This window comes from Eleginops maclovinus, chromosome 6 (genome assembly GCF_036324505.1).
Source record: "Eleginops maclovinus isolate JMC-PN-2008 ecotype Puerto Natales chromosome 6, JC_Emac_rtc_rv5, whole genome shotgun sequence".
NCBI classification, from domain to species: domain Eukaryota; kingdom Metazoa; phylum Chordata; class Actinopteri; order Perciformes; family Eleginopidae; genus Eleginops; species Eleginops maclovinus.
This window is the reverse complement of record NC_086354.1, coordinates 4,526,327-4,553,024: the sequence shown is the minus strand read 5'-3', so window position 1 is coordinate 4,553,024 and position 26,698 is coordinate 4,526,327. Positions and strand designations below refer to the sequence as shown.

At 39.3% G+C, this 26,698-nt stretch overlaps 3 protein-coding genes across 4 annotated transcripts; all 3 read right to left on the bottom strand.

Moving 5' to 3' along the window:
- Positions 1-5,507: 5,507 nt before the first annotated feature.
- On the bottom strand, positions 5,508-8,747 carry fbxo36b (F-box protein 36b). The gene is made up of 5 exons (XM_063884967.1): positions 8,632-8,747; positions 8,020-8,194; positions 6,972-7,080; positions 6,606-6,778; positions 5,508-6,459 (listed from the first exon to the last, which is right to left on the bottom strand). Exons 2-5 carry the CDS (start codon positions 8,113-8,115, stop codon positions 5,956-5,958), a joined length of 882 nt encoding a protein of 293 aa, XP_063741037.1. The 5' UTR covers positions 8,116-8,194; positions 8,632-8,747; the 3' UTR covers positions 5,508-5,955.
- A 3-nt stretch (positions 8,748-8,750) lies between these two features.
- agfg1b (ArfGAP with FG repeats 1b) lies at positions 8,751-19,657 on the bottom strand. Of its 2 annotated transcripts, XM_063884965.1 has the most exons (12): positions 19,360-19,657; positions 16,196-16,289; positions 15,794-15,909; positions 15,114-15,252; positions 13,922-14,078; positions 13,635-13,742; positions 13,065-13,203; positions 12,162-12,244; positions 11,975-12,067; positions 11,628-11,786; positions 10,360-10,454; positions 8,751-10,143 (listed from the first exon to the last, which is right to left on the bottom strand). In XM_063884965.1, exons 1-12 carry the CDS (start codon positions 19,524-19,526, stop codon positions 10,087-10,089), a joined length of 1,407 nt encoding a protein of 468 aa, XP_063741035.1. In that variant the 5' UTR covers positions 19,527-19,657; the 3' UTR covers positions 8,751-10,086. The 2 variants fall into 2 exon arrangements, with proteins under 2 accessions (XP_063741035.1, XP_063741036.1); XM_063884966.1 differs by lacking the exon at positions 13,635-13,742.
- A 163-nt stretch (positions 19,658-19,820) lies between these two features.
- On the bottom strand, positions 19,821-26,683 carry zgc:110269 (probable flap endonuclease 1 homolog). Its single transcript, XM_063884900.1, has 11 exons — positions 26,406-26,683; positions 24,947-25,013; positions 24,549-24,651; positions 24,352-24,406; positions 23,280-23,341; positions 23,041-23,177; positions 22,544-22,604; positions 22,288-22,419; positions 22,055-22,200; positions 21,832-21,976; positions 19,821-21,030 (listed from the first exon to the last, which is right to left on the bottom strand). The coding sequence occupies exons 1-11, from the start codon at positions 26,485-26,487 to the stop codon at positions 20,974-20,976; spliced, it is 1,047 nt and encodes a 348-aa protein (XP_063740970.1). The 5' UTR covers positions 26,488-26,683; the 3' UTR covers positions 19,821-20,973.
- Between the last annotated feature and the right edge of the window lie 15 nt (positions 26,684-26,698).

Sequence of the window (26,698 nt, the reverse complement as noted above, 5' to 3'; positions counted from 1 at the left end):
CCTAAGACACACTGACACACCCAGTAATTACTCATTTAGAATTAAAGACCAGGGAGGGATTTTGGCTTAAGGATCTTTGTATGGACTATTCAAGGATGCTGTGCACGGAAAGGGAATCGTAAGCGGGCCCTGTCCTAAGAGGCTTTGTAGCCCTCTATATTTGTTCATGGTGCTCAGTAGTCTCAAACAGTGGTCCCATGGCATCTTTGACTATGCATTTAATGGTGGGAGAGTCAAAGATGCAGAAACTGCAAGACAAACACACCTTTAACACAACTGTCATTATAGTTTTTGTAGTATCCTCTTATGAACATTGAGAAAAACTTTGGTTTACACATGATATCGTACCATTTGATAAGATAACAATGATATATCTTTGGAGCCTTGAGCACAATAATGATGACATATTTTCTCTGAAAATGTCAATGTGTTGAAGATCTACGATATGGCATCATCATCTTCTTCACTTTCCTCCTCACAGTCTCAACAAAGCAGATACTCCAGAGAGATTACTCCTAATCTGTCTGCAAAGTGACCACCACTTTACAATAACTAAATCTAGTCTTAACAGCCACTTACCATCCCTACAATACAAGTCAGCAGACACCCATTTACACACAAATACAATGTGCCACCCGCTCATAAGGCTTGATAAACATTCCCACCCACAATCACATGTTTTATGTTGGGAGCAATTTGGGATTCATCATCTTGCTCATGGACCCTGTGGCGGGATCAAACTCAAACAAATGTATCAAGCTTTGATAACTGGTCATTTGGACATATTCCTATGATTGGGAGTACTTGAAGGTGTTTGCAAAATGTTGGGATCGTAAGGTAATCAAAAATGTAATTTTCACTGAACTGAGCTATTACCATCGAGTACTCTTATTCTGTTTCTTTTAGTCGATAGACAGCATACAATTTTAAAAGAAATACATTCAAATGCAAAATAGAAAATAAAACTGAACTTGGTAAAACCAATAAAGGATCATTTTGTACTATTCCTACAGTACTCAAACATATGTTTCCAATGTCAGGTTACAGTGTAGCAGTGTTTGTTAAAGTCAGTCAACACTTAGAAAAGCCTAAGGAACATGTCTTTAATGATGTGACAGAACTAAGAATAAAGCGAGGAGCTTTGTAATACACCTGAGACAGTAATACTACAAACACCTGGATGAGGAGAGCCATTTGGCAAACAGTATGTTTTCTGTGTAAACATTAATTAGCTTTAAATATAAATCTGTAGTCTGATTTTATTGTAATTGTAGTATTAGATTGCCTACATATGTACATAAACAGAATTGAATTGCTTTTGTATTTCACTGTTGAGGCACTTTCCTCCAACTAGACAGCTGGGCTTGGTTTTTACCTTGATGATTCGGCAATTTTGTTCCTTTGTTGCTGTTGGCAGGAAGCCTACTCTACAGCAATGGGGATGTAGGCTAATTCAGTACGTTAAACCTTGGATAATATTAGCTAATCCTTTCTCAAATGGTCTCAAGCTGTCAGTGTCCAGTACAAGATCAAGAGCTTTGGTTGCCGTCAAAGATGTCCAGACCTAGACGCCCACTCAGGGAGGAAGTGGGTCAATTATTATTTTAGAAATAAATACAAAAATCACAGCAATACATTTAATAAACTCACAATTTCCTCCGCGTCATTTAGATTCTTTGGTTGGATTCAAAAAGGAAAACAACTAAAAAGGTTACCAATTATATCAAGGAAGGACGTATTTACTAATATCTCTCCAAGCTATAATTTGAGATTCAACATTTTAATAGAGAAAGAGGTACATGACAGTTTAAAAGCCATAAATATCAAGAACGTCAAATGTCAATCATGTTGTAAATGGATCATAGTGAAGGTAAAGCACTTCAGCCTGCTGAGTCGTTGAAATTAGGTCATAGGTTTCACCTTTTACCAGGTCAGTAAAGCAGAGTGATAAAAAAGGTGCTCATACGTCACTCTATGGGATTCCTGCTGACCCATATAACTGTCAACAAGGGCCACCAGCCTTAAACAAACTGTTGTAAAAAGCAATATATGATTAGGTGATACAGTGACGACAAGGGATATGAAGAAGGTCATTGAGAAATTGATCAGCGGTAGTTTGTTTTCTGATGTAGGAATTTGCTCTTTGAGAAATCGGCGCCCTTAACCTTGGGAGGATTAGCCTGGCTTGAAGAAAGGTTAAGATGGGTAGAACACACTCATCCCATCACCCACATGGTTCACTACGTGGTCTTTGACTGGTTTCCCTCCATCCTCTTATGGACTCTCAGGCTTTTCACAAAAAGAGGCAGATGAGGTAAAGTATTCCCAGCAAAGCAGTGTAAAGGAGGTGAAATACAGTAAACAAACATGTATTTTTTTTCCAGTGTGCTTAATAATCAAATACATAAAAACAACACACTATCAGTCTGGTGTAATTCCTGCACGTCTGTAATGTGATTCATGATATGTTCTCTCTTAACCAACCAGGTGTTTAGGTGGTCATATCACGTTAAACAAGTTTAAGGAGGAAATTAAAAATAATGTAAATACAAGACAACTTATAAATTGCAAGTCTCTTTGGATAAAAGCGTCAGCTAAATGAAATGTAACCTAATGTAAGTCAATAAACGATGCATCTCCACCATGTTGTCTTATTCAAGGCAGGTGAGGAGCTGACCAAAGCTGGCCCAGGCCTGTAAACTTAATCTTAATTTGAGTTTGGTGGTGGTATCTCCGGAGTTGTACAGCGCAAGAGCATGTCTTAAGAAAATGAAAGTCACCAACAACAGTTTCTAACCATTGAAATTTGAATTTTCCTGATTGTGTGTATTCTAACCCTCGATTTGCAAAACTTTTACAAGACTCGCTGCTGGATAAACATAACCAAAACATGGTAAATTCCGAACTTTAACCATAACTTATGAGACATAAGACGTTGGAACAAGTACTACGACCTTTTTAGGAGAGCAAATGTTACAATGAACTTTCATGATCTAAAAATACACAGGAATGAACCTAACCTAACCGTGTATGTGTGCCTTAACATAGAGTATGAAGGTTGTGAAACCGGTATACTACTCCTACTTAAACTAGCGATTGAGACCATAAACTATGTCGGGAAAATGACAGTTACTTGGCAGATAACAAGCTCTACCTGATTGGACTGCCACTCTTAGAAACGGAGGCTGGCTGACTGTTGTTGCCACTCTGAGCAAAGCCAGTCAGGTGCTGATGATAACAACACCTGGTGACTTAAGAGTAAAACTGGAAGGAATTCTTCAGAGCACTGGAACAGGGTGTGCGGTTGAAAGATTGGCATATCTGATCCAACACTGGATGGTGAGTCAAAGGTCAGTGTTTGACTTTGTTGAACTTTTATCAGATCAGACGTCAAATTCTCTGGCCCTCAGGGAAATTAGCTCACCTTCAGGTCACCATATGGCAGACACCTGGATCAGATGGCAGGTGAGGTTGACACATAGAGGAGGACGACCCTGTTCACTATGCTTTCAACTATTGTGTCTAAAATCAGGCAAAGGTGTGTGGACGTAGAATAAGGGACCTTAGGGAGGTATCGACAAGACAGAAAAGCCAGTAACTTAAATGGATGTAGATTTGAATGCTTGGTCGCGGCTAAAGGCAAAAGAAGATGACTTTCAGAATTATTCCTCCTCCTGACAGGACCCAGAATCTTCCAAAAGGGCTCCCCTATCTGGGGATATATTTCAGAGGTATAAGAAGTACTTTGTGTGCTCTCTGGACACATGCAATCAGAATGAAAAGTGAAATGTCCCTTTAAAGAGAGGAGGCAGTGGCACAGGTGGCTGCTACTCACGTCTGGCTAATCCCTGCTCAAACTGTCCCTCAAGCTCAATGTTTGACCTAAAACCGTTTAGGTTTGAGTTACAAAGTGCAGTTACAAATTCACGGATATTTCTAGAAGAACTTACAGAGTCCAGTTGTGTTCATCCTTTTTTTTTAGCATTCAGGAAATGCTATTCATTTTGAGACTTTGATTTAGTTTTCAATCTTTAATGTCCCCTTTTCTGCAAAATGCACGTTTTGCTGTCTTTTATACATAAGTATGTGTCAGTAGGCTCACAAAGTGTCAGAAAATACAACCCTCTCTCTTTTCCTCTTTACCCACATATCTAAAAACGGGGGTACAAACGAGCTGATCCAGATTTGCTGCCGATATGACGTCATAACAGAAATGTGGGCTGGCTTTACATTGAACTCCTGGCAACGTCCCGCCCACGTGACACATCCCAACCTATAGTCCCCCATATACAGTCTTGAGCTGAATCCCATCTGCAGCATCTCTGTGTGTCTGTGTGTTCAGCAGGATGTCTGCAGGAGGGACTTAGAGTTGTTGTGTATATAATACATATAATGTCTCTGTTCTAGTGGTAAACACTGAGAAGTGTTTCAGAAATAATGCTGGATGTGGTTTGGAACATAAAATGGGGTTTAATCACGACAGCGTTTAGCTGAGTTTCTCTGTTAGAAACGTCAACTTCTCTCTTCAGACAGAGATCATGATGCTCCAAAAAGGCGTGGCCTTCAGCTCAGCTCAAATTTAAAGCGAGTCACAGAATCAGCACTTTCGAAAACGGGGCTGAAACAGAGGGATAGCAGACATGCTAAAATGCATGATCTGTTTGGTATTTTGAGCAAAACACGTCAGATATGTTTTGTTTTTTTTATATTTGAGACCTATAATTATGCCATAAAAGATCATTATAGGAGACCTTTAAAGAAAATAAGTAAAACGTCAGAAAAATGCTTAACGTATTTGCAGACACTTGGAGCATAGCAACATGAAGCAAAGTGCAGATGGGAAGACACTCTTGTCAATATGAGCTAAGCACAGCATGGACCGTTAGCACTAGCAGCTTGTGCCCCCTAGGGGACTGTTGCTCTTAATATTAGCCTTTTATAGACATTATCTAAGAAGACTAACAATCCAGGTCATGATTTAACTGGAACTGACCAATCTGACCTTGTTACCCACATAGCATGCAGGCAAATAGAATTCAGTGCTATGTTTTTATTATCACATATTTTTGTAACAGTTCTGGACATTGTGTTTATCCTAACCTTTGTTATGGAATGTCTGCCTCAAAGTGCTCCTCTTTATTTAAAGCAGCTATGAAAGCGCTCTGGTAGCTGGCTATGAGACAGGACCCTACCTTGTGCAGTTTCATGGGGGAGAACAGGCTGATGGGAGAACAGTGAACAGCATCTCCTAATTTGGCTGCTATTACGTCGCAATCTCACAGCAGCTGGAGCAGCTCTTCCTCAGAGAATACTACACTGACCTGGAATGCAAAGAGGTGTGAGTGAAAAGGATCGATCTTATATTAATAAACACAAAATCTGGAGTAGGCGCTGAGAATGAGAAAGTCAGGATCAAGATCAAGAAGAAAGTCAGATACCAATGATCAAGTATTGAGCCACCCAAATATAGTGAAGTATCTTATTGATAAGGGAAGAAGCAACCATCCTTAAAACAAAAAGCTTTATTTACCGTGTTTTTGTTGAGTGTCATTGGAAAGTTGACAGAAATTTGAGGTTTAAAACTTCTACAGGAATGAAACGCCACAGACAATGAAAGTGCATTTTGTATATTACATTTACATGAGATTTACTACTTACATTGTAAATAACTTTTTTATAACAATGAATAATAAGTACCATATACAATATCCTGTCTTTTTTGTTGGAGGATTTCATTTATATTAAATAAGAAGAACCATGGCACAATGAACAAACTAAGTGGTATTTCCCCAAATATCCTGAGAGGATGGACATAGGTAAGATTCAGTTAAAAAAATCCTTCATATTTGACAAATATCAAGAATATAATATATTTAATACATCAATACACAACCGATTTAGAGATAACTAATGTGCATGAATTGAATACCTGCCAACTTTGACAAAAGGATGAACTCATAGTTTATCTGGCTCTGCACAGCAGTCTCCTCTGCTGTTGTTCAGCGCACTGGTCTGCACAGATGTTTCTATACAGGGTTTTCCTGTTGGCTCAAACAGTTGGCAAAGTGCAGGCACGCTGGAATCAAAGCAATCCTCTAAATCAGACTCAGGGTCAACATCACAGCAGGAGCTGCAGTCAGAGCCAGCTCCAGGATCTGTGCCAAGGCTTAGTTTTGGGATAATGCCAGGGGGAGATTCCTCCTCAGATCCAGATGTCTGATCTATCTCTGAGCCGTCACCCGGAGATTCCTCTGCCTTTATATCTGGGTCAGAGAGCTGTCTTTTTTGTGGCTCCTCGGCCTTCAGCCTCCTGCGGCTGATCAGCTTCTGCAGCTGTAGCTTGCTGGTGAAGAAGATGCTGCGCCAGCCCACCTCCAGCGCCAGAGATGCTACTTCAAGGGACACTGTGTTGCAGCGCCGATGCACCGCCTGCTCCCAAAACTCCTCAGAGCCACACAGCTGAGGAGCAGAAGTAAAAGTTAACCCATTGCATTCGGATTCAAGATAAATGTGCAATCGTGAAATCTTAAATAAAAAGGTTAATGTTTCTAATCTCAGGATATTTTATTTTGGAACATCTGTCTTCATGTGTCTGTGGGACTCACCTTCCTGAACCTGGGTGATGTTCGTCCAAGCTGACCCACGTCCTCCAGCTCTAGATCATTTATTATCCGCAGCAGTAAGGAGTCAGACAGGCGCTCCAGATAGTCATAATGGCCTTGGCACAAAGCCTTGGTGTACTGCAAGATTCGACGACCAAAAACCATACTGATCTCACCTGGAGAGAAGCACATCACTTAAACTGTCATTCATATTCAAACATTCAGTTTGCTCTCATACAATATTTACAAGGCACAATCTGAACACCAACCTATGAATATCTAAAGCACTTATGCATTTCTGACTGGATAATAACAATAAATACAAACCAAACAGTTGAGAGGTTAACATGTAAATAATGAAGTCCTTACTCTGTAGCCAAGTGTCATCCAAGTAGTCCTGGTGAGACTCTTTCAGCTCCCCAGGTTTGGAGTATCTGTCCACAATTCTGCAAGATATCTTCCACCATCTCCATATCACCTGGGAGTGACCGTTCAAAGGAACTTTGGGGTTAAATATTTTCACATCAAGCTCTAAAAAGACACAGCTTTCCTCTTGATGGATCATCTGTTTAACCCTCAGCAATCACACATCTAAATAAATAATAATAAATATTCAAACAGTTGGCTGAAAAGTGAGTATTTCTTATCATACTATATTTAGTCTTTCAGCACATGTGACTAATGTTCCATAAATATAAATAAACAGCAGGCTCATGTGCCCAAATTATGCTAAATATTATAGGAAATATGCTGAATCTCAGAAACTATAAGGTGCACAATTAATATTTGAACTAATAATAAATGGAATATCAAATGTACTGCAAGCCCAGTTTGCAGTTTATTAAATATATTCTATATGAGACATTTTTAAACAAAATGTGAGCAGAGGGAAATAATAAACTTTAAATCCACTACTTTTATCTGTCAGCTGTACTTGTAACATGTTGTGTTTATATGATAAATATGCACTACTAATTTTCTCAGTACTATCTAAAATGTGTGAGTATTTTTACATTCGATACTTGCTTACTTTTACTTCAGTAACATTTTGAACTCACGACTTGTATTTGTAATGGAGTATGTTTAAAATGTGCTAGTAGTACTTTAACTCACGTATATAGTTTCTGAGTACTTTTTCCATCCTTGACCTTACTAAGGTTATTTTATCAAAATGTTGTTAAAATGATTTAATGAGCAAAAATATCCTATTTTGAAATAAACTAACGTTAGCAGCTAAAACAAATTGCATTCAACTGCCCAACAGCTTGCGTGCACGTGAGGCTAAGTTGTTATCTGTGGTTACGGCAGGTTAGCTAGCTAACATCTCCGTTAATAAAACGTTAGGTAATCTTAGTTCATGCTAGCAATGCGGTTATAACAGTAAAGTAATTATACTTGTAAAAATATCTTTACTTACTCCTGACTTGGTGATAGCAAAATGATAAAAGTTCTTATTTGGTGGAGGACCGCGTCCGGACTTCTCAAACAACGGGTCTGTTAACAGGGACGCCATGTCTAAGTTTCTGTGTTGTCATGGCAACTGTGCTTTCTCAGGGGCAGAACAGAAGACATGATGAGGTCCAAGCAAGAAGCTACATGTGAACAAAGTTAGCATTTAGCACGTTTTAACCAAAAGATAATTACAAAACGTAAAATGTTAAAAACGTACGTAAGACAAACATTATAGTAACATTATACACTCCAATGCACATATACAAGTAAAAACTCAGTTACTTATCAACTACACTTTGCTTGAATCAAATCCAACAGCCCGGCAATTAATTCTTCCTAAATAAAGGATTACAGTAAACTACCTGGTGTTTATTCAACCATGTGTTTACTTTTGGGGCTTAGCTTGTGTTTGTTTATACTGAGACACCTTTCAAATATTCAACCTGTCATTGAAAGGTATTAAACAGATACAATATAAGCTTCCAGAATAAAATTACTTTTATAACCTTCACAGGGATAGGTATACTCAATAGAATATATCTATAATGTATCTCTATACGGCTCTGAGTATACTCACACAGCTATTTTGTTAGTCCCAAATCATTTTAGATGAGCGTAAACCTCAAACTGTTGTGTTGAGTGTTAAGTCACCTGTGTTAATGAATAATCACAAGATGTAGTTACACAAAGTCGACATTGTAGTTAAAAATCTTTTAATTTATTTATACATATATTTATATATGTACACATTTACTAACCTATTCTTGCAAAGACAAGAAACACATTGTCAAATTCATTGTTAGTCATTGGTGGCACAATTGAGAAACTACTAAGCCAGAGGTTGAGTAACCCCAGGCTGTTTAAGTAACGTAGTAATCCCTACATGTCTCAGTTCTTTACTCTGCCTTAATTTAAAGCAAACTGAAGGGAGAGCAATATTTCTCCTCATTCTGTTCTTCCGAAGGCAAAGAAGAAGACAGATGTCAAGGGAGTGTAGTGACAAAACTTTTCATAAATATTTTTGTTTTAAAAGGTTCTACATTTTTTTAGGTTAACCTGTCAACTAGAGGGCAAGTCACCTGCAACCATGTGAAAAACTCCTCCACTTGTTTCTCAACCCTGAAGCTTTCTTAACAGTCTTTCCTTTTGTCTTTACCATATTCATAAAATATAGTGAATATCTGAAAGCAGGAGGTTAAATAAGAGTATATTTAACAGTTTTACCACATTTATAGAATAGGTAGGGTAGCAGGATATACAAAGATTCATTTTAAAGCCTGCACGTCTTGTGTCCTCCCTTCGTTTGTGCTCTGGTAGACATGACTCTCCAGCTCCAAGTCTATGGTGGCCTCTTAGTTTCAGAACAAAAAAAGCCACAACCCTTTTTCTCTTTCGACAATTTCACAGATACTGGCAAAATGAATAAAAGAATGAAAGCTGAATCCCATCCTCCTGCTTGGGATTTTACACTAATTTAAAAAGACGTAAGCTTGGTTGCTTTAAGTCATAGGCAACTTGTAAGTTAATAAAGGACATTTCGCACATTTTGCAATTGTAACAAAAATAAATCCCTTTTGGAATGAAATACCTGCACCATGAGGATTTGGATGGAACCGTGTTAATTGTCTTAAAGTATATAACCTTACCTATGGAGATAGTTCGTAGTGAGGTTTTTTTATCCACAAGGTAGGTGTATACTTACCATTGGTAACTCAGTCCTTGTTATACATAACATGTACTTAATTGTGATTACAAACGATATGCACAGAGCTTACAGTCATAAACAAAAAATAAGAAGCATATAGTGTATTGTATATAGTCCAAACTGTACATTTCCCCCATAACAGTCCCTTCGTCTTCAATACAGTCCTTTGTACTCCTTCATAGTGTTGTAAACTTTTTTTTTTAATGAAAAAAACCCCCCAAAAAGTAAGTCTTTAAAAATAAAATGGTACTGCCACTAATGCACAACGGAATGGTGCGTTGAATATGTGCTGCATGCTGCCCTCTGGTGGCAAAGGTAAGAGTTGTGCTACAGGAAAGGGTTGGTTGAGCCCCCCGAAGGGAAGGCCCCGGCTGGAGCACCCGCCTGAAATGAGAAAGAGAGTCTTATTTAAGACAACAGAAAACACTCTGAAGCAATTCAAATTAAATGTGTCAGTATGAGGAAAATAAAGACCTTTTTGAACATTAAAGCATAGAAACATGTTGAGGCACAATATACTAATATGAACCTGAAAATGAGCATAAATACAGCCCATTTAATTCAAAAAGTTGGGAGAACAAAAAGCCAATGCATGCTCACCATGAAAGGGTTATTGGTCATGCCAGGGCCAGCCATAGGCTGCCCAAAGTGCGTCATGGAGGGCTTGTTCTGACCGTAGATTGGGAATGCAGGCCCTAGAGGGGGACACAGGGGCAGGGATTTACAACAGGTCAAGCAAGTGCACTCAAGCAGTTAAAGGGGAACCTAAGTATTGTTCAGCCTGGACCCTTTCGGTGTTATTGAGCAGGAAAGCGACAGGTGACAGCTGATAAAGGGCTGCAATATAATCGCGTGGGGAAACCACATGTCAATATCCACTAAAAGTGTTTGTTTTTGCCGATGACAGTGTCAGAGTGTTATTATAAAATCTCTGACAACATTATGGAAAGGATTCCTTTTGCTTGATCTGCTCCGTTTGTTAATGTGATGGGTAACTGGTTGGAGAGAGTAGTGCTGATGTTTTATGTGACATGGCTTAATAATCTGCCGGTATCGACAATGTGATTGCAAGACCTCTCCTCGAGCAAGATATGGATGCAAACATTAACAAGCAGATAGGAACAATAGCAAGCAGCCTGCATAAAGCAAAAGGTTAAGAAAAATGTTTTATCTCCTGTTGGGTGCTTTGGATAATGTTGTCATAAACTTATATTTACAACCTCAACCTTTTAGAGTCGGAAACAAGCACTTTTACCGGATGCATATTGACCTGTGGAATTGCCCTCAGCCCTAAACTCAATACTGGACTGATTTTCCTAAAAATATAGTCCCCATTAATCACAAAGAAATTGAAAAAACTATCTAGGTGGAAAATACCACAATGACCCTCAAAGCAAAGTCTAACAATAATATTTGATTGCAACTGTTACATTAGACCATAAATAGCAGGCTGTAAAAAGGTAAACAAAGATAAACAATCTTTAAACACTGACCTAAATCATGAGTTTTATGTATGAGTACATTTTTAAAGGCTCTAAGGGAGGCTGAAGAAGGACAGAGAAAGGAAAACAGAGCCAAGCCCCGTGTGTCAGATTGCATTCAGGTGTGAACAAAGCTTTATGAGTGATGTCAGATAAGTGCATTGTGTTTCTTGTCCTGAGCAGAACCCTAAAGCGTTACACACTAAATGCAATCTTTTATAGCTGTGCAGTAGCTGCCACGTCACACCTTGAATTTAGCTGCAAAACTGAAAGACCAAATGCATGGTGTAGATAAAGATCAGTAAACTGCTGCACCACTAAATCACTGACAGGTACTGCACAGGGCAACGGGTTTAGAGGACAGAGGGATTGTGGGAGGCCACTAACCATTAGAGTGAGGGTGGTAGGCCCCCGGTTGAGAGTAAGGGATGGGAGCCTGGCCAGGGAATTGCTGCTGGAAGTTTCCGCTGAAACTGGTCGGGAGGCAATAGGAAGACGCATTCCCAAAGCCGGCAGGCATGCTCATAGAGCCGGTGCCAAAGGAGGCTACGAGACACAGCGTGTGTGTACACGGAGGCACAGCACAGCAAACACACAAACACAAGGAGGAGTAAATTCTACATGATCTGTCAAATCACAAAGCTACCTGGCAATGTAACTGGGTTACATCTCGCCAACACAAATGTCTAATAAAAGAAATGTGTAAATATGCTAAAGTTTATATGCACACACACCTGCAGCTGGAGCTCTGCCGTTGGTCTGGAAAGGGTTGGTGGCCATCTCCGGGCCGATGGCTGCAGCAACAAAGGGGTTTGTGGATGGGACGGCTGGAGGAAATGCAGAAGAAGTTCAAGTGTTCAAGCGACAATGTACAGCTCTGAACATGTATTCCATTTTTTATGCATCAATGTACTCTATTACCACTTCCGAAGCCAGGCTGCATGCTGGGTAACACAGGGGCATTCTGGGCTGGCGATGAACCAAGCACTGGTCCATATAAATTCCTGTAAGGACAAAGACCAGATTAAATATCTTTACTTTGCCAGGCCTAGATTATACTTTAAAACTAATTCACAGATATTGCACACGTTTGGTTTTTTATTTTTTTGTAACAAACAATTTAGCTGTGCAGACAATTCCTATGGACCTTTGTGTGGATTTAAATGTATTTATCCTAGTTATTAAACACACTATTTGTGTCCAGTTCTGCTTCCTTTTATTTTCTCCTTCCTTTCTTGTTTGATGTGTGTGAATACACTCAGGATTGCTATTTTCATGTAATTGTACCTATTCCAATCAAATCAAAGTTTATATATAGAGCCCAATACCACAAAACACATTTGACTCTTCAGATCAGCAAACATGACAGCGCCAAAATATATAATAGGATTACACGAATATGACAAAATAACAGCGATAAAATGTAAAAAAATAGATAAAAATAAAACAACAATAAAGAAATTCTATTGTGTTCTTATTAAACAGATACCCTCACAAACTGATGCAGAATCAGTTAAAACCCATTTTATTTAATGTGATTTTCCTTTGAATAGGGTTCTTTATGTTTTGGTATTTATCTTAATGACATGCTTTGTTTAAATTAACCGTTGTCTGTTTCATCCTCATTTCTCTTCTGACTTTGCAACCTTTATCTTCTTGTTATAATTTGACCTCATGTGATGTCTGATTTTGAAGGTGCCATATAAATAGTTATTATAATTGTGCAGAGGCAGCCTGTGTAGGAAATGAACAGCTTCTGGTGGACAATTATTAGCAGTGCTATCACAATATTACTGTGTGTGTGCATGTGTGTGCGTGTCTCACCCTGGCACGCTGCTGCCAGAGTTGACAGAGGAGCTGAGCTCGTTGTCCAGCTCAGCCAGAGCAGCGTAGCGGTCCTCTCTGCTGCTGCCTATCTGGATGGGGACGGCACTAGACCTTGAGGGGATCGGCACACCTCCCCCTTTGACACAATTTGGTGAGATATTCAAAGACGTGTGACACACAAAAGGTAAAATAATAGGAAACAAAGAATTAGCTAAAATGTTCAGGAAAACTGTGATATTTTTTAACAGCTTTATGGTAAATGCTAACCAGGTGTCTCCTTTAACACCAAATAAAACTAATATTTAAAAAGTGAAAGTAAGGAATTGGTGTTTCCAAAATTACTAACTAAAGACAAACTTAACAATTGCTCACTGCGCTGAGCATTAATGTAAAAAAAGGAAATCTGCTAACATTAAATGTGTCACAGTACTGATGAGCCTCACATGGTCTTAGCATCTGTAGCACACATGCTTGACCAAAAGGACTCAGAAATAATTATGAAAAATACTGAGATGAGGATGTGTGGACAGGGTGGAGGAAAGACAATGTTGGGGGGGTTGGGGGTACCTGATGAAGAGGACTTTGAGGGGGGTGACGTGCTCAGATGTGATGGAATAGCAGTGTTTCCAAATGCATCAAAGTTGGCAAAGTTGGTGTCTGAATTACCCTGAGGTGCTGCAGCCATTCACAGGGAGAAATGAACACACAAGATGAATGTGGAACTTAAAAACAATGGCAGGGAAATAAATGCATGGAGTGATGACAAAACAAATGTTAAACACGGCTATGTTTCCATATTCATCTGTGAAGTGAACTGAGTGCATCTTTTGGTGCCTTTCAGAGAGCTTTCTTACCCGACTGGCTCGGAAAATGTGCGAAGTTGGCAAAGTTGGTAGAGCTGGAAGTTTGAGTGGGTGGAGCAGCGAAGATGTCTCCTCCAAGGTCGGAGAGAAGGTCAAACTTCTTCTCCTGAGCAGCAATGAGAGCCTGGGAACGACCTCGACCCGGAGACTGAGCAGCAGCCAAAAGAAATAGGAGTTACAACCTTTCTGCAACCAAATTCCAAGACCTCATATATGTTTCTTATTGGGCAAATAGAGCATTAGGGGAGAGTTCACAGAGAATGTATTGCAGCCGCTGATAGCAACATGAATTTTGCATCATTTGCAGCCGCTATCTGCCCTGTGCCAAGGTCCAGTCCACAGAAGATTGTGCGCTAAGGATATTAAAGAACAAACATGCCCCATATAGTTTCAAAGCTAAGGGACATTTGGCCCCTGTTTGTGTCTGGGTGCAATGATCCATGTGGCAAAGTATGACAGACATGGGGGTAAACGTCAGAGACACAGGGCTTGTCAGAATTACTTAGACAGGAAATGATATGATAATAAGGAAAAGGACAATATGAAAGCGCAGGATTTGGGCAATAGGGATGAAATTGATTTGTTAGGTGTTTATTTTTTCTATGCATCCAAACCTTATAGTGAGTGGGACTATTAGTGCTAATGTTGGTGAGCACGGCAGCTTTTGCAATAAGGCTCATTTACATATTTTTGACTGAATATGCTAATTCCCTCATTTCTTTTTCTTTTTTAAATTGGATCACAGACACGCTGTTTGCTTGGCAGCACAGTTAATGGTTCATTTCACCTTTTGCAGGTGCTTTCAGAATTAAGCCCCAACCAAAATGAGCTTGTTTATACAGGTTTTTCTTTTGATATTTTCTGATTGCTAGAAAGCAGGGTTAGAAAACAAGAGTGGTTCAGGTATTTTATATATAATCCAGTCTCTCTTTCAAACTGTCGAACCAGAGTTGATGATTGGTTAAACAGTGAAAGACTAACGGAGACATTTTGGATGTTGGTGTGTTTTACAATGCTCGATGAAAAGAACAAAAAGGTTTGTTGGATTTGAGCAGAGCACGCTTATTGTTACCTTTAAATGTTTATAAGTTACAATTTCATAAACATTCCACAGGAAAAAGGGTGAAAGTAAGCTGCCACACAGGTGAAGTTAATCGGAGCTGGAGCCCATAAAAAATGTTACCTGCCGCAGAGGGGTTTTGTTGAGCTGCAGGGTCTTGAGGGGCTGGACTTCGGGGGTGCTGCCAGTGCTGCTGGCTGAGGAGCCAGACACAGAGGCCTGCACACTTGCTACTGCCCTCGCCTGGTCTGGAGGGACATACCTGTGCATCCAGAGAAGAACACCAACACAAATTGTACAGGATTGATTAGTTTTTTTAAAACAAAATACAGAAGCAGCTTTATAACTAATCTTATAACCACTCGAGTACAAAAGATGGGTAGTTATTCATTTGTAGTGATAAAGGCTGGTACAAAAGGGAACGTCCTCCCTAGAGCAGTGTTTAAAATGTGCTCTTCCCACCAACACTACAGTTAAAGAGGAAAGTGACACGTACACACGGAACGTCCTGGATAATGAAGAGCATACTATCAAACTAAAACACATGGTTAACCAAATCCATAACTTTATGGCAGAGGCAGCGTTTGGACGTCAGCACTCCTTCCCTTTCAGCCACACTGAATGCACTGTAGAACTTTTGAATTTTAAGCACTTTATTTAGCATTTACTTTTAAACTATATTTTTTAAAGCAGTTTGCATGGAATGAAGTAGGAATCATTCCTATAATACATTTAGTGCATTAAATTATAGTCTTCCCAAAACATATCACACAAACAATAAAAAAACAATGAGTGTATGTTACCATCTTTTCTTTTCATATTTTTCTTGAAGGAACTCTTTTACTTTCTGTGGCTCTCGGAAATCTGGAACAACTAATGTCCTGTCGTCATAGAGGCCCAACCAGATGTGTTTACAGACCTTTGGGGGGGGGCAGAGGAATGAGGAGAGTGGGAGGTAAAGGAAGGGATTGGGGTGGGGGTGGTGGCAAAGCCGGGAAGAGAGGTGAGAGAAAATAAAGGGAAGGGGGGGAGGGGATGACGAGAAACAGCAGAAAAAAGTGGGGAGAGAGGAATGCCAATAAAGTTGACTAAGCAGGGTTCAGAAAAATGCCAAGATGCTCCAGAATCAGAGCCAGAATGACTGCAGAAATTCGGAACAACATTGTGAAATATGCTGAGTCACTAGTTGTAAATGTGCACGATACCTCGTTGCTGTGTTTCTGTAGGAACTCGATTTCCTGATGTGTGAATGTGGTCATAGAGATGGACTTCACTCTGTGTGGGGGGTTCAGTCCTCGCCTGTGGGTGGAGGAGGAACATGTTAGCTTAGGAACAAGAGAGCAGGATGCAACCCAATGCTGTTCACGGGACAGGAGAGAAAACAACCACAGATGGGTTAATGTATTTTCTTCTGACATGGTGGACCTAATGTTTTGGACATGGTAACTGGGTGCAAGTTAACATTTGACAAAATACCTCAGAAAATGATACTAGTTAGCAAGTTACACACTTTTTAAAAGACCTTACAGCTGTGGTTTTAATTACAAGGGATGTTATGATATTGCAAATATGATTTCCCAACAACAATAATAAAAAGTTAGTTTGTGTCATGTCCTTGACGTCAAACATGACTCACCTAAAGAGAAAACAACAGAAAAACAAATATCATCTACTGGCAATGGAAAAGGAGTCTGTTGAAACAGTTAATTTATAAATATTTGGGATATTTAATCCATTGATTTAAATTAGAAAGGACCTTAACTTTGTTAGAAATGGCAGAAATGTCAAAGTCATGAGTGTAGCCATGATAACACTATTTTTAGCGTCAGTAAAACCTTTAATCCCAAATACTCTTAGACATGCTTCATTTTTTAACCATTAAATCATATATGAAAGTAATATTCATCTATTTTTTAACATGGATCTAAAGAAAAAAAATAGTTTAAAAAAAGCAACAACAAAAAAAGTTTAAAAGTTGTTTAAGTAATGGACTCCTCTGTTCACTTTCATAACATAGTCACAACACGCTGTAACACTCGCTCTTCTATTGGCTAGCGCTCTAACACATTGTACATGATGGCTAAGGGGCGGGACATTTCAAAGCAGTTGACCAGCCAGCTAACCAATCAGAGCAGACTGGGCTCTGGTTTCAGACAGAGGGTGAAAAGAGGTGCTTCAGCACAGGCAGTATGAGAAACATAAAGAGCTTTCTGAACATTAAAGCATGGAGATATGACAGTAGAGACACCAAATACAAATATGAACTTGACCATGAGCAGAATAGGACCCATTTAACAAGTTTACTGAATCCTAGCTTGTCTATATAGCATAAAATCACGTTTGTGTCAAAGGGGCCTTAATCCTTAAACTCCCAACACTGATAAGAAAGAAAATCATGAAACACTTCAGAGTATAATAAGGTCAATCCTCATATTTGCATCTGTTGACAGTCTGCATATTTCTATTGCATCCAATTTATGTTGCATTGTTGGAGGAGCCTTGGACTTAAAATGTCCATTCCCAATTTACTGGAGTTATTATGACGATGACAATAAAGCCTTTGAATCTTGAATCCTCTTTTTAGTAAGCTGTGTATTTTCCTTGAGTAAGTACTTCTCAAATAATCAGGGTCTGTCTGTGCAAGGGTAAAGCGGCGAGGATGGGCAGCAAAAAGCCTGAGGTGACCCCGGATGAGCTTTTTAACAAATATAGGAGACAGATTGCAATCAACAACTATTGCTTCACAAGTTGCGGCTTTATGGCAGATTGACAAAGAAAAAACCGCTGCTGAAAAAATAAACAACTTGTCATGTAGGTCAGTGTTGGCCATAAGGGATGTGGGTTCTCTGGTCTGATGAGACCAATACACATTTAACCATCACCACAATGAAGGCTTGTGAAGGCAGCATCATGCTCAGGGGAAGGAAAGCTCGTGGGGGTCAGACACTAAGGAGACATCCTGGAGAAAACCCTGATGCAACCTTAAACAGGAATGGCTGAAGAACAACAATGATAGTGTTCTGGACCCGGTGCGGCCAAGTCTGACTTCCATCCAAACACAATTTATGGCAGGATTTGAAAATTGCTGTCGACTGCAACCTGACAGAGCTTTTTGTCTTCTGAAGAAGAATGAGGAAAGACAGCAATGCTAAAATACAGACACGTCCACTTAAATGAAAGACTGAAGCCAAATTTCATCTTTCCTTGTTGACGTGCTTATTCTGCAGTTTCATCATGGATTCGCACAGACTGAAGGATTAACACACACACTATGATATTGTCAGTGTCTTTTCAGCTAGATTGTGAATTTGTTGCATACTATGATAGAATACAATACATACTCATACACTAGCGCTGGGTATTTTATGATATTGATATGTATTTTGTAAATTGTGTGCTTCTTTTATATATATATAGTTGTTGATATTGAGGTATTTCATAAAATATACCATGATATTGACTTTCTCATATCACCCAGCCTCAATCACGGTCTCCCACACACACACACACACTACTAACTTACAATATAAAGGACAACTACTGTACACACTGCAACACCTTACTTTAGGAGACACACGTCACAGATACTGACAGGCCTTAATGTAATCAGTCATGTTGGCATCTGTAGCAACTACGTGGGAGTAAGCAGCCAAAGTATTGCATAAATCCTGGTTATGACTTCTCAAAGTTTCTGAAAAAGAAGGTGTTTGATCAGACAGCAGCTCAGGACGACCCACTGCCCTACTTAGTCTGTCAACTACTTCCCAAGTGGATAGACCCACCCTGCTCCTTCTTATCTAGAATAGAAGGTGTGTGTGTGTGTGTGTGTGTGTGTGTGTGTGTGTGTGTGTGTGTGTGCGTGCGTGCGTGTGTGCGTGCGTGTGTGTGTGTGTTGTCAGGGGTCTAGCTAGAGTTTAACTAGAGGTGGTTTCTCTGTGACGTTCTGTTTTTGAACAAGATGTTCGAATATGTGACTGTTGGGTCTATAGGAACCTTTCTGTTGGGCGTGCTAACCTGGCAATAAGTTACAGACCCCCCCCCCCATACACACACACACACACACACACACACACACACACACACACACACACACACACACACACTCCGTCCATATATGAAAAACACCACTTCTTGTTATCACAGTGAAGTAAGGCTGTAAACAAACTAAAAAGGACGACACTATTTGCCCCAACCCAACTCAACGAACCGATGTTACCTGTCCTGACTGTAACGTTAGCTAACGAGCTAACGGTACCGCCAAGTCAGTTGCGGACCGGGACAAACCCATGACCGACTGCGGCGTCCTGTCCCTGCTCTGTCGGACACTGAAAATTAAAAATATGGTAGTTTACCCTAAAAGGTTACTCACAATATGCCGGAGCAGGTGGTACAGACGAAGGAGCCCACTGTCATGTTGACATAGGTCGGGCCGCGCTGGTCGCAGTCGAAGCATTTCCTATTCGCGGGCAGGCTAGTCATTTCCCGGAGCATCTTCAGATGAGTCTCCTCCTGCTTTCGCTTCGCACTCGTCGCCATGGTCAAAAAGAACCGTCTGGTATCACCGGGGAGGGGAAGTTTGGTCAAGGGACCCGGGACAGGGCGGGTGTCTTCAGGGGAGACTGTTCGCGGCAGACACCTTTCCAAGAGGTCTGGCTGGGTAGACTGGGCGACTGACTAACTGCTTCTTCTACCCGGCAAAAAAGTGTGAGACAGACCGGCCTCACAAGCACAAGCGCCATCTGTTGGTTTGGAATGATGCCTAATTTAAATAACACTATTCACTGTTTATTTAAAAAAATGTTGAAGAATGTTGTAAAAAAAAAAAAACACTGCCAATTCACACTTTTAATTAAAAAAACACACAGAGGGGTGGAATTAGTTATTTAAGTGTTAAAACTGTCAAAAATCTTCTTCAAACTTAGACTACATTAGGGAACCTTTAAAACAAATCAAAAAACATCAAAAAGGGACATTTATTTATTTAAATAGTGTTTTATTTTTTTAAGAGGTTATATTTTACTGCTCGAATTGTGTCCTGAGTATAAAGGTGTGAGAACACAAGAGAACAAAGTAAAAAAGAAGAACAAAAGCAAAATAACTTATAGAGAGATGAACAACATACACAATTTAAATGTCTTTAAAAAAGACATCATGATTATATCTCAAATAGAAATTAAAAAATCATACAGTGTATGCTGCATTTACAGGGTTTTTTTCTTTTTTTCACATGGATTACAACATCTCACTATCTCTTGTTGCACATGTAACCACTTGTTTGCATGTTTTAACATTCAAGTCTTTGGTCTCAGCCTTGGCACCCTGAACACAACAGGTGCTCATTGAATATCTTGTGATGAGACATCCGCTGTCTCCCGTGTTGGCTGGGGGGACGGTCTCCCCAACAGTGATCGCACTGTTCCTTTTCATAGCCTCCACCGCCTGCTCTGCTTTCTATGTAGCTCTGCAGGAAACTGCTGGATACACTGAAGAACTGCTCAGTGCACTGCATTGTTGCAGACACTGCTGTTAAGACAAGATCAGATTATTGTATTGTCAGTGGGGGAAGTGCTCCTCCCATGTAGAAACAAAGAAAGCATCTTGCAAAATTTGTGTTTTGGCTCCTTCTAAATTTGGGGGGTTAGAAGAAGGCACTTATATAAACCCATGATTCAACATGTAAAACTACTGCCTCTAAAACTGTTGAAATGTGTCAATTGTTAGCGTAATATAAATTCAAATCACATTATTATTATTTAGTCACTGATATGGATGGTGAAGATGCTAGATGTAGTCATCAGCACAAGAAAGAGGCCTGAGGAGGCTTCTTTAAAAAAAATGTCTTATGCCAGACATTTAAGACTGGGATAATAGATTGTCTCTTTCATTTTTTTCATAATGGTATGAGATATCAGGAAATGCAGACAGTGTTAAAAACGTCTTCCAACTTGGACGGTGGAGGCAGCAAGCAGGAGATGTTGGCAGCTTATTTTGACTTGGGTCTCTTTCTGATGCTGCTTGAAGCGTCTGCAGCATCCACAAGCTGGAGGAAAAAAGACATAATGTGTCAGACTAATAAACATACCACATTTGGATCTACTGAAAATGAAAAAACATTTATAGTCAGAACAGACTAGACTAGAAATCATGATTGATCCAATCCTATTAAAGGTAGTTCTGAGTCACACTACTTTAGAAGAGAACTACAGCAGCACTCATGTAAAAACATTTTTAAAAATCTCTCTAACACGAGGGGATGCCTGTTTTAAGGACCACTGTGGGAGTGGTCCTGCTCATTTTCAGGTTCATGTTTGTATTTAGTGCTTCTACTGGGACATGTCTCCATGCTTTAATGTTCAAAAAGCTCTTTATTTTTCTCATACTGCCTGTGCTGCAGCACCTCTTTTCACCCTCTGTCTGAAACCAGAGCCCAGTCTGCTCTGATTGGTTAGCTGGCTGGCTCTGTTGTAATTGGTCAACTGCTTAGAGATGTCCCACCTCCTAGATATCATTTACATGAGTTGGGGCACTAGCCAGTAGAAGCATTATTAGCAAAGATATCACTATGTTACAAAAGTAAACAAAAGGAGTCCAATGGAGGCATTTGAGGCAGAGGGAGGGGAGTGTGTAGGAGAGACAGTCCCTTTCGAGGGAACACAGGGATTTTAGTCATTGCAGACCATTTACATGAACACAAACCTGTTAACACACTACAGGAAAAGGGAAACTCCAAAAAGCATAGTAAAATAGCCCCATTAAGTCAATTTAGCTTAATAGATTTCCTGCAATTAATCAAGTTTTGATTATATTAATAAAAAAAAGATTAATGTTGTGTTTTTCTCACCTGCCCCCTCTTTCTTGTTACTCTAAAGAAGTCCTCCATGTGAGTCTGCTTGCTTCTTCCTTCTGCCTTCTCTTTTTCCCTCTCCTCCCGTTTACTTTCCCGCGTCTGCCAGAACTTCTCCATGCGATGACGGATCCTCTCCTTCCTGGAAAACATCAACACGTATTCAGTCATGACTGTCTTTGAAAGAGACAGTAAAGAGTGTAAAAAGAAGAATACATACTTAAAGTATTTGACGTGGCAAAGGAGTCTAACCAAGGCTTCTTCATCTGGCTCAGTCCAGGTGAGTTCGGGAGCTACTGTCTGTGGTGCATCCAGGAATATCTTCCGAGCTTCTTTGTACTTCCAATCATGTGGCACAGGATGAGTCTAAAGAAAGATGTCGTATCAGATCTTAAACTTTTTTTAAAGCTACCTACAGGAAGGAAAAAAGAACTCTGGTTGTCCAGCTGGTACCTTTCTGTTGACGTGCAACACCACATTCTCAATAGTACGGTGCTTCTGGATCAGAGTCAGCGCTCTCTTTGGACCCAAACCGGTTATCTTGTCACAGTAGTCACAGCCCAATAGTATACACAGGTCGACAAACTGATGGAGGACAAAGATGAAAAATGAGGAAGGTTTGGGGACCACTTTGTAGTATTTCCGTGAAGTTGTATTGACAATTTTAATGTTCTATACTTCAATGATGTTTTTAAAGTTTCAGTCTCACCTCCTCGTGGGTAATTTTGAGTTTCTCCAACAGCTTGGGTAATGAGTATTCAATGATGTCACTGTGAAGAAAAAGGAAAAAGAAGAACAACCACAATTCAAATCATCCAAAAAAAACCTTTAGGCCAGGGCACAACCAAAAAAGCTGTGACTATCCTCAAGTGAGGAAAAAAGCGATGGCAGGATCATTTCTGACAAACGGATTCACAATTCATCAATATTGTCACAGATTTACAATCAAAAACACTTTATGACTAAAGCTCAAATTAATCCAATGCTGTTCTCTAAAGTCTTCATAGGTTCAGAAGAGCACTAATAATAATTAGAGTAACTTTACTGTAAATACATCTGAGCATACAGACTATGTAGGGAAGATGGATTCAACAACGTAAAACTCTATGGAATAGTTTGGAACATTACCAGCTTAAATGAAAATTATACTAAAAAAATCTACTCAATAAAAACAATTAAGAAACACAGGAATTGCTCAGTTGTTACCTGTCCTTCTTGGCATTGAGCTGTCGAATTACAATATTGGCTCCAAACGGCAGAGTGTCCATGTCCTCTGATGCCACAGCGTCCACAGTCCCATCTCTCACCAGCTTGGCACACAGCGCCTCAGCATCTTCTGGAGCCTGGAGCACCAGACAGGCAGATACAAATAAAACAACCATGCAGTGAGGAAAGCCAGGGAAGAAGCACATGGGAAATTAAGGAATACATTTAGCAGGTGGTACCTGGATGACAGGAACACCCAGGAGCTTCAGCAGCTGGAGACAGTCTCTGGTCTGAGGTGATGCTACATCACAAAACAGTCAAGGTTCACTTTAAAATACTCAACATTAAAATGGTATTCCCAGTTTATATTTCTACAGAACATAATACTTCCATAATAGGTCCAACACCACCTTAAGTGAAGGTTTCCTAAAAGTTAAACTAGTTGCAAAGAATTCAGAATCACTATTAAAGGGGCCCAATTGTGATCATTCTCAGGTTCTTATTTGTATTAAGTGTCTCTACTGGGACATGTCTCCATGCTTTAATGTTCAAAAAGCTCTTTATTTTTCTCATACTGCCTGTACTGCAGTCTGCTCTGATTGGTTAGCTGGCTGGCTATGTTGTGATCGGTCAACTGCTTAAAGATATCCCGCCCCTTAGCCTAAACAGAAGCCTCAAATTGTTTATAATAAGGGGAAATATGAAGGGTATATTTCAAGTTTGTTATGCATTAGTTATTGGGCTTTATTTGATCAACTATGATTTGTTTGAAAATGTTTTCTTATTAACTCATGATATATATTTTTAGATATATTTAAGAAGTTCAATATAAGACAAGCACAAGTTTCATGTGTGGGCCTTACTCCATTATACTTTTAGAATTTGCTGCGGAACAATTGAAATGGCCACATTTGGCCCCTGGGCCGTAGTTTAGACACCAATGCACACTGGGATTTTTACCTTTGCAGACCATCTACATGCGCAGAAACCTATACAATACACTACAGGGAAGTCTCCTCCTTAAGGTTTTCTTAAAATGTCGCCTTGAATATTGAAGTTCAATTGAATTATTGAGTGTGATCTGCGGATCGAAATAATTTTTTGTATTGGATTTCTCAAGAAGTATAATCTCATCTTCATCTTACAATTTAGTTTCTTTTTCTTCTATTATTTTGCAATTATTTGCCATACTTTGGCCTACAAAGGCATGTTTCCTAACTTAGGTATTACCTAAGTTAGGAAACATTTAGCTTGATTTTGTGCAACACCCTTAAGTAAGCCCTTCAGCTAAGCCACTCTGTGCAGGTGTACCTTTGCCTGTGCGGTTCGGGGAGCTCCAACCAGCGGCCTCAGCTCGCTTCTCAAGCTGCAGGGTAAACAAGACATTTAGGTAAGCGTGAGTGGCCTTCTTCTGTATCACACTACAGGTGTTGGCTGGCCTATTGAATTCACTTTCACTTCCTTGATATAGATATAAGGAGGATATGTTTAGTATAGGTGTCACTTACAACAGCGGTCTTCTCCCCGGGAGGCTTTCCGTCAAACACAAAGACTGGCTTTATGTCATGTTCCAGGAAGGTGAGCGTGCGGAAGAAGAGACCTGTCAGGGGGCTACGCACAGGAAATAAATAATATCTTGAACAAATACACTGGCCAAACAATAGAAATCGGTTTTGTTGGGAACGCCTTGATTCGACTTTATAGATGCAGTTTGTGGTGAACTTGTGTTGAATTGCTTTGTTTTATTAGGTGTTTCATTTTTATTTTTTTTGAAAGTGCAGCCCTAAAAAGTACAAATGAATGTTTCTGGACGATCCATGAACTGAGATGGAAGTTGTAAATTATTTTTATATATAATTTGTAAAATTAAGAACTGCTTCTTCACTTTTAGCTTTGAGGAGCTCACCTCAGCGAAGGTGTCGCTGCACGGAACTGGTTCACAACAATCGAGGTATCCAGTGCGATTACTTTTCCTGTGGGGAGAAACACAGCACAAGCATCATCAGCACATTATAACACAACCTCCATGTAGTCAGAATCGGCCTTTCTTTCATTACGTTTTCCTAGGAGGTCAACTTTTTTCTGATTGATACATCAGTACATTGTTAATATGGTTGTATAAAGTACTGTTATTTCATTGCAACACATTTATTTCACTATATTTCAGAGGAAGGTATTCATATTCATTCAAGTACTTAATTTACATGACAGCATTGTAATAATCAGTTAAAATTAATGCAACTAAAATTCAAAACACTAAAGGAGTATTTTAAGACTGCCGTATATTTACTTTAACTTAAGAAAAAGTCCTAAATTCAATATGTTAAGGTATTATAAGCTAAATGTACTGAAAGTAATACAAATAATATGCAGAATGGTTCTTTCACAGTGTTTTTTTTATTAAAAATGATTTTATCATCATGTTTTTATCCCTAATAAATAGTTACATGCAATGACTACAAGTGAATTTTGTAGTTTGTCAATGAAAAGTCCTTTTAATTATACTAGGTTCTTCAGAGTATATATCATGTGTTTTCAAATGTAAAAAGTAACTCTGAAATATCGATAACTAAGAGTATAAAGTAGCAATAATTGGAAATACTCAAGTACGTCAAAATGGTACTTTAGAACAGTACTTGAGTAAATACTCTTAAATACATTCCACAACTGGTAACAATGTATACATTATTGGAATTTTGTTGCATTAATTTTTAAAAAATGAAGTGAATTATGATAAATCAGTGAATTGACATTAGTGCTACTTGTAAACAGGTTTACAGGCAGTCTCGTAAAGTAACTAAGTATATTTACTGTACTTACTGTAAGTACAATTTTGAGAGACTGAGTGAGTATTTCAAATGTTTGCTGCTTTGTACTTTTCCCCACTACAACTTTTACTCCTCTACATTTGGTAGAGGATGAATGATGTGAAATATAGACAACATGTAAATAAGACCTTGAAATAATACAGAGTAACTAAAACTAGCTACACCGTTACCAGCTTTGATAACACTTTAACGCATCAATGGTTGGAATCATAACATATCATATATATATATATATAGCCCCAATTTGCATGAGTACTTTTGTACTTTTACTTGAGTAACATTTTGAATACAGGACTTTTACTTGTAACAGAGTATTCCTACACTCTGGTACTTCGACTTTTACTCAAGTACAAGATCTGAGTACTTCTCCCACCTGTTTACAGGTGTATTTAATGCTACTAGTTAACAACAAAGTGAGCTAAGCTAACTAGCAGTCAGGTGGCTATATGCTAACTTTAGCTTTTTAACTATCGCCGTTTGCTAGGACACACATCAACAATACACTACATTATAAAGATAGATGAGGAGGGGTATTACCCGTGTAGTCACTGATATCCTTATGAGAAATAGCACCAGGAGCATCCTGACGGATCAGATCTGCCAGTTTGGTGATGCCCATTGTCACAGAGCAGCACCACCACTGCCTTTATGGATTATGAATAATTCCGGTACAAGAGAAGAAAAACGTATTGAATTATGGTTGGACTCAAATTAATTGGGTGTTCGCGATCTTTGGCAGCTCAAATCGACTTCAGTTTACCGAAACAAAAACAATGTCCTGTTAAATCCCCTGAACATCTTCCTGGTGTTACACCCAGCACAGCAGCAGG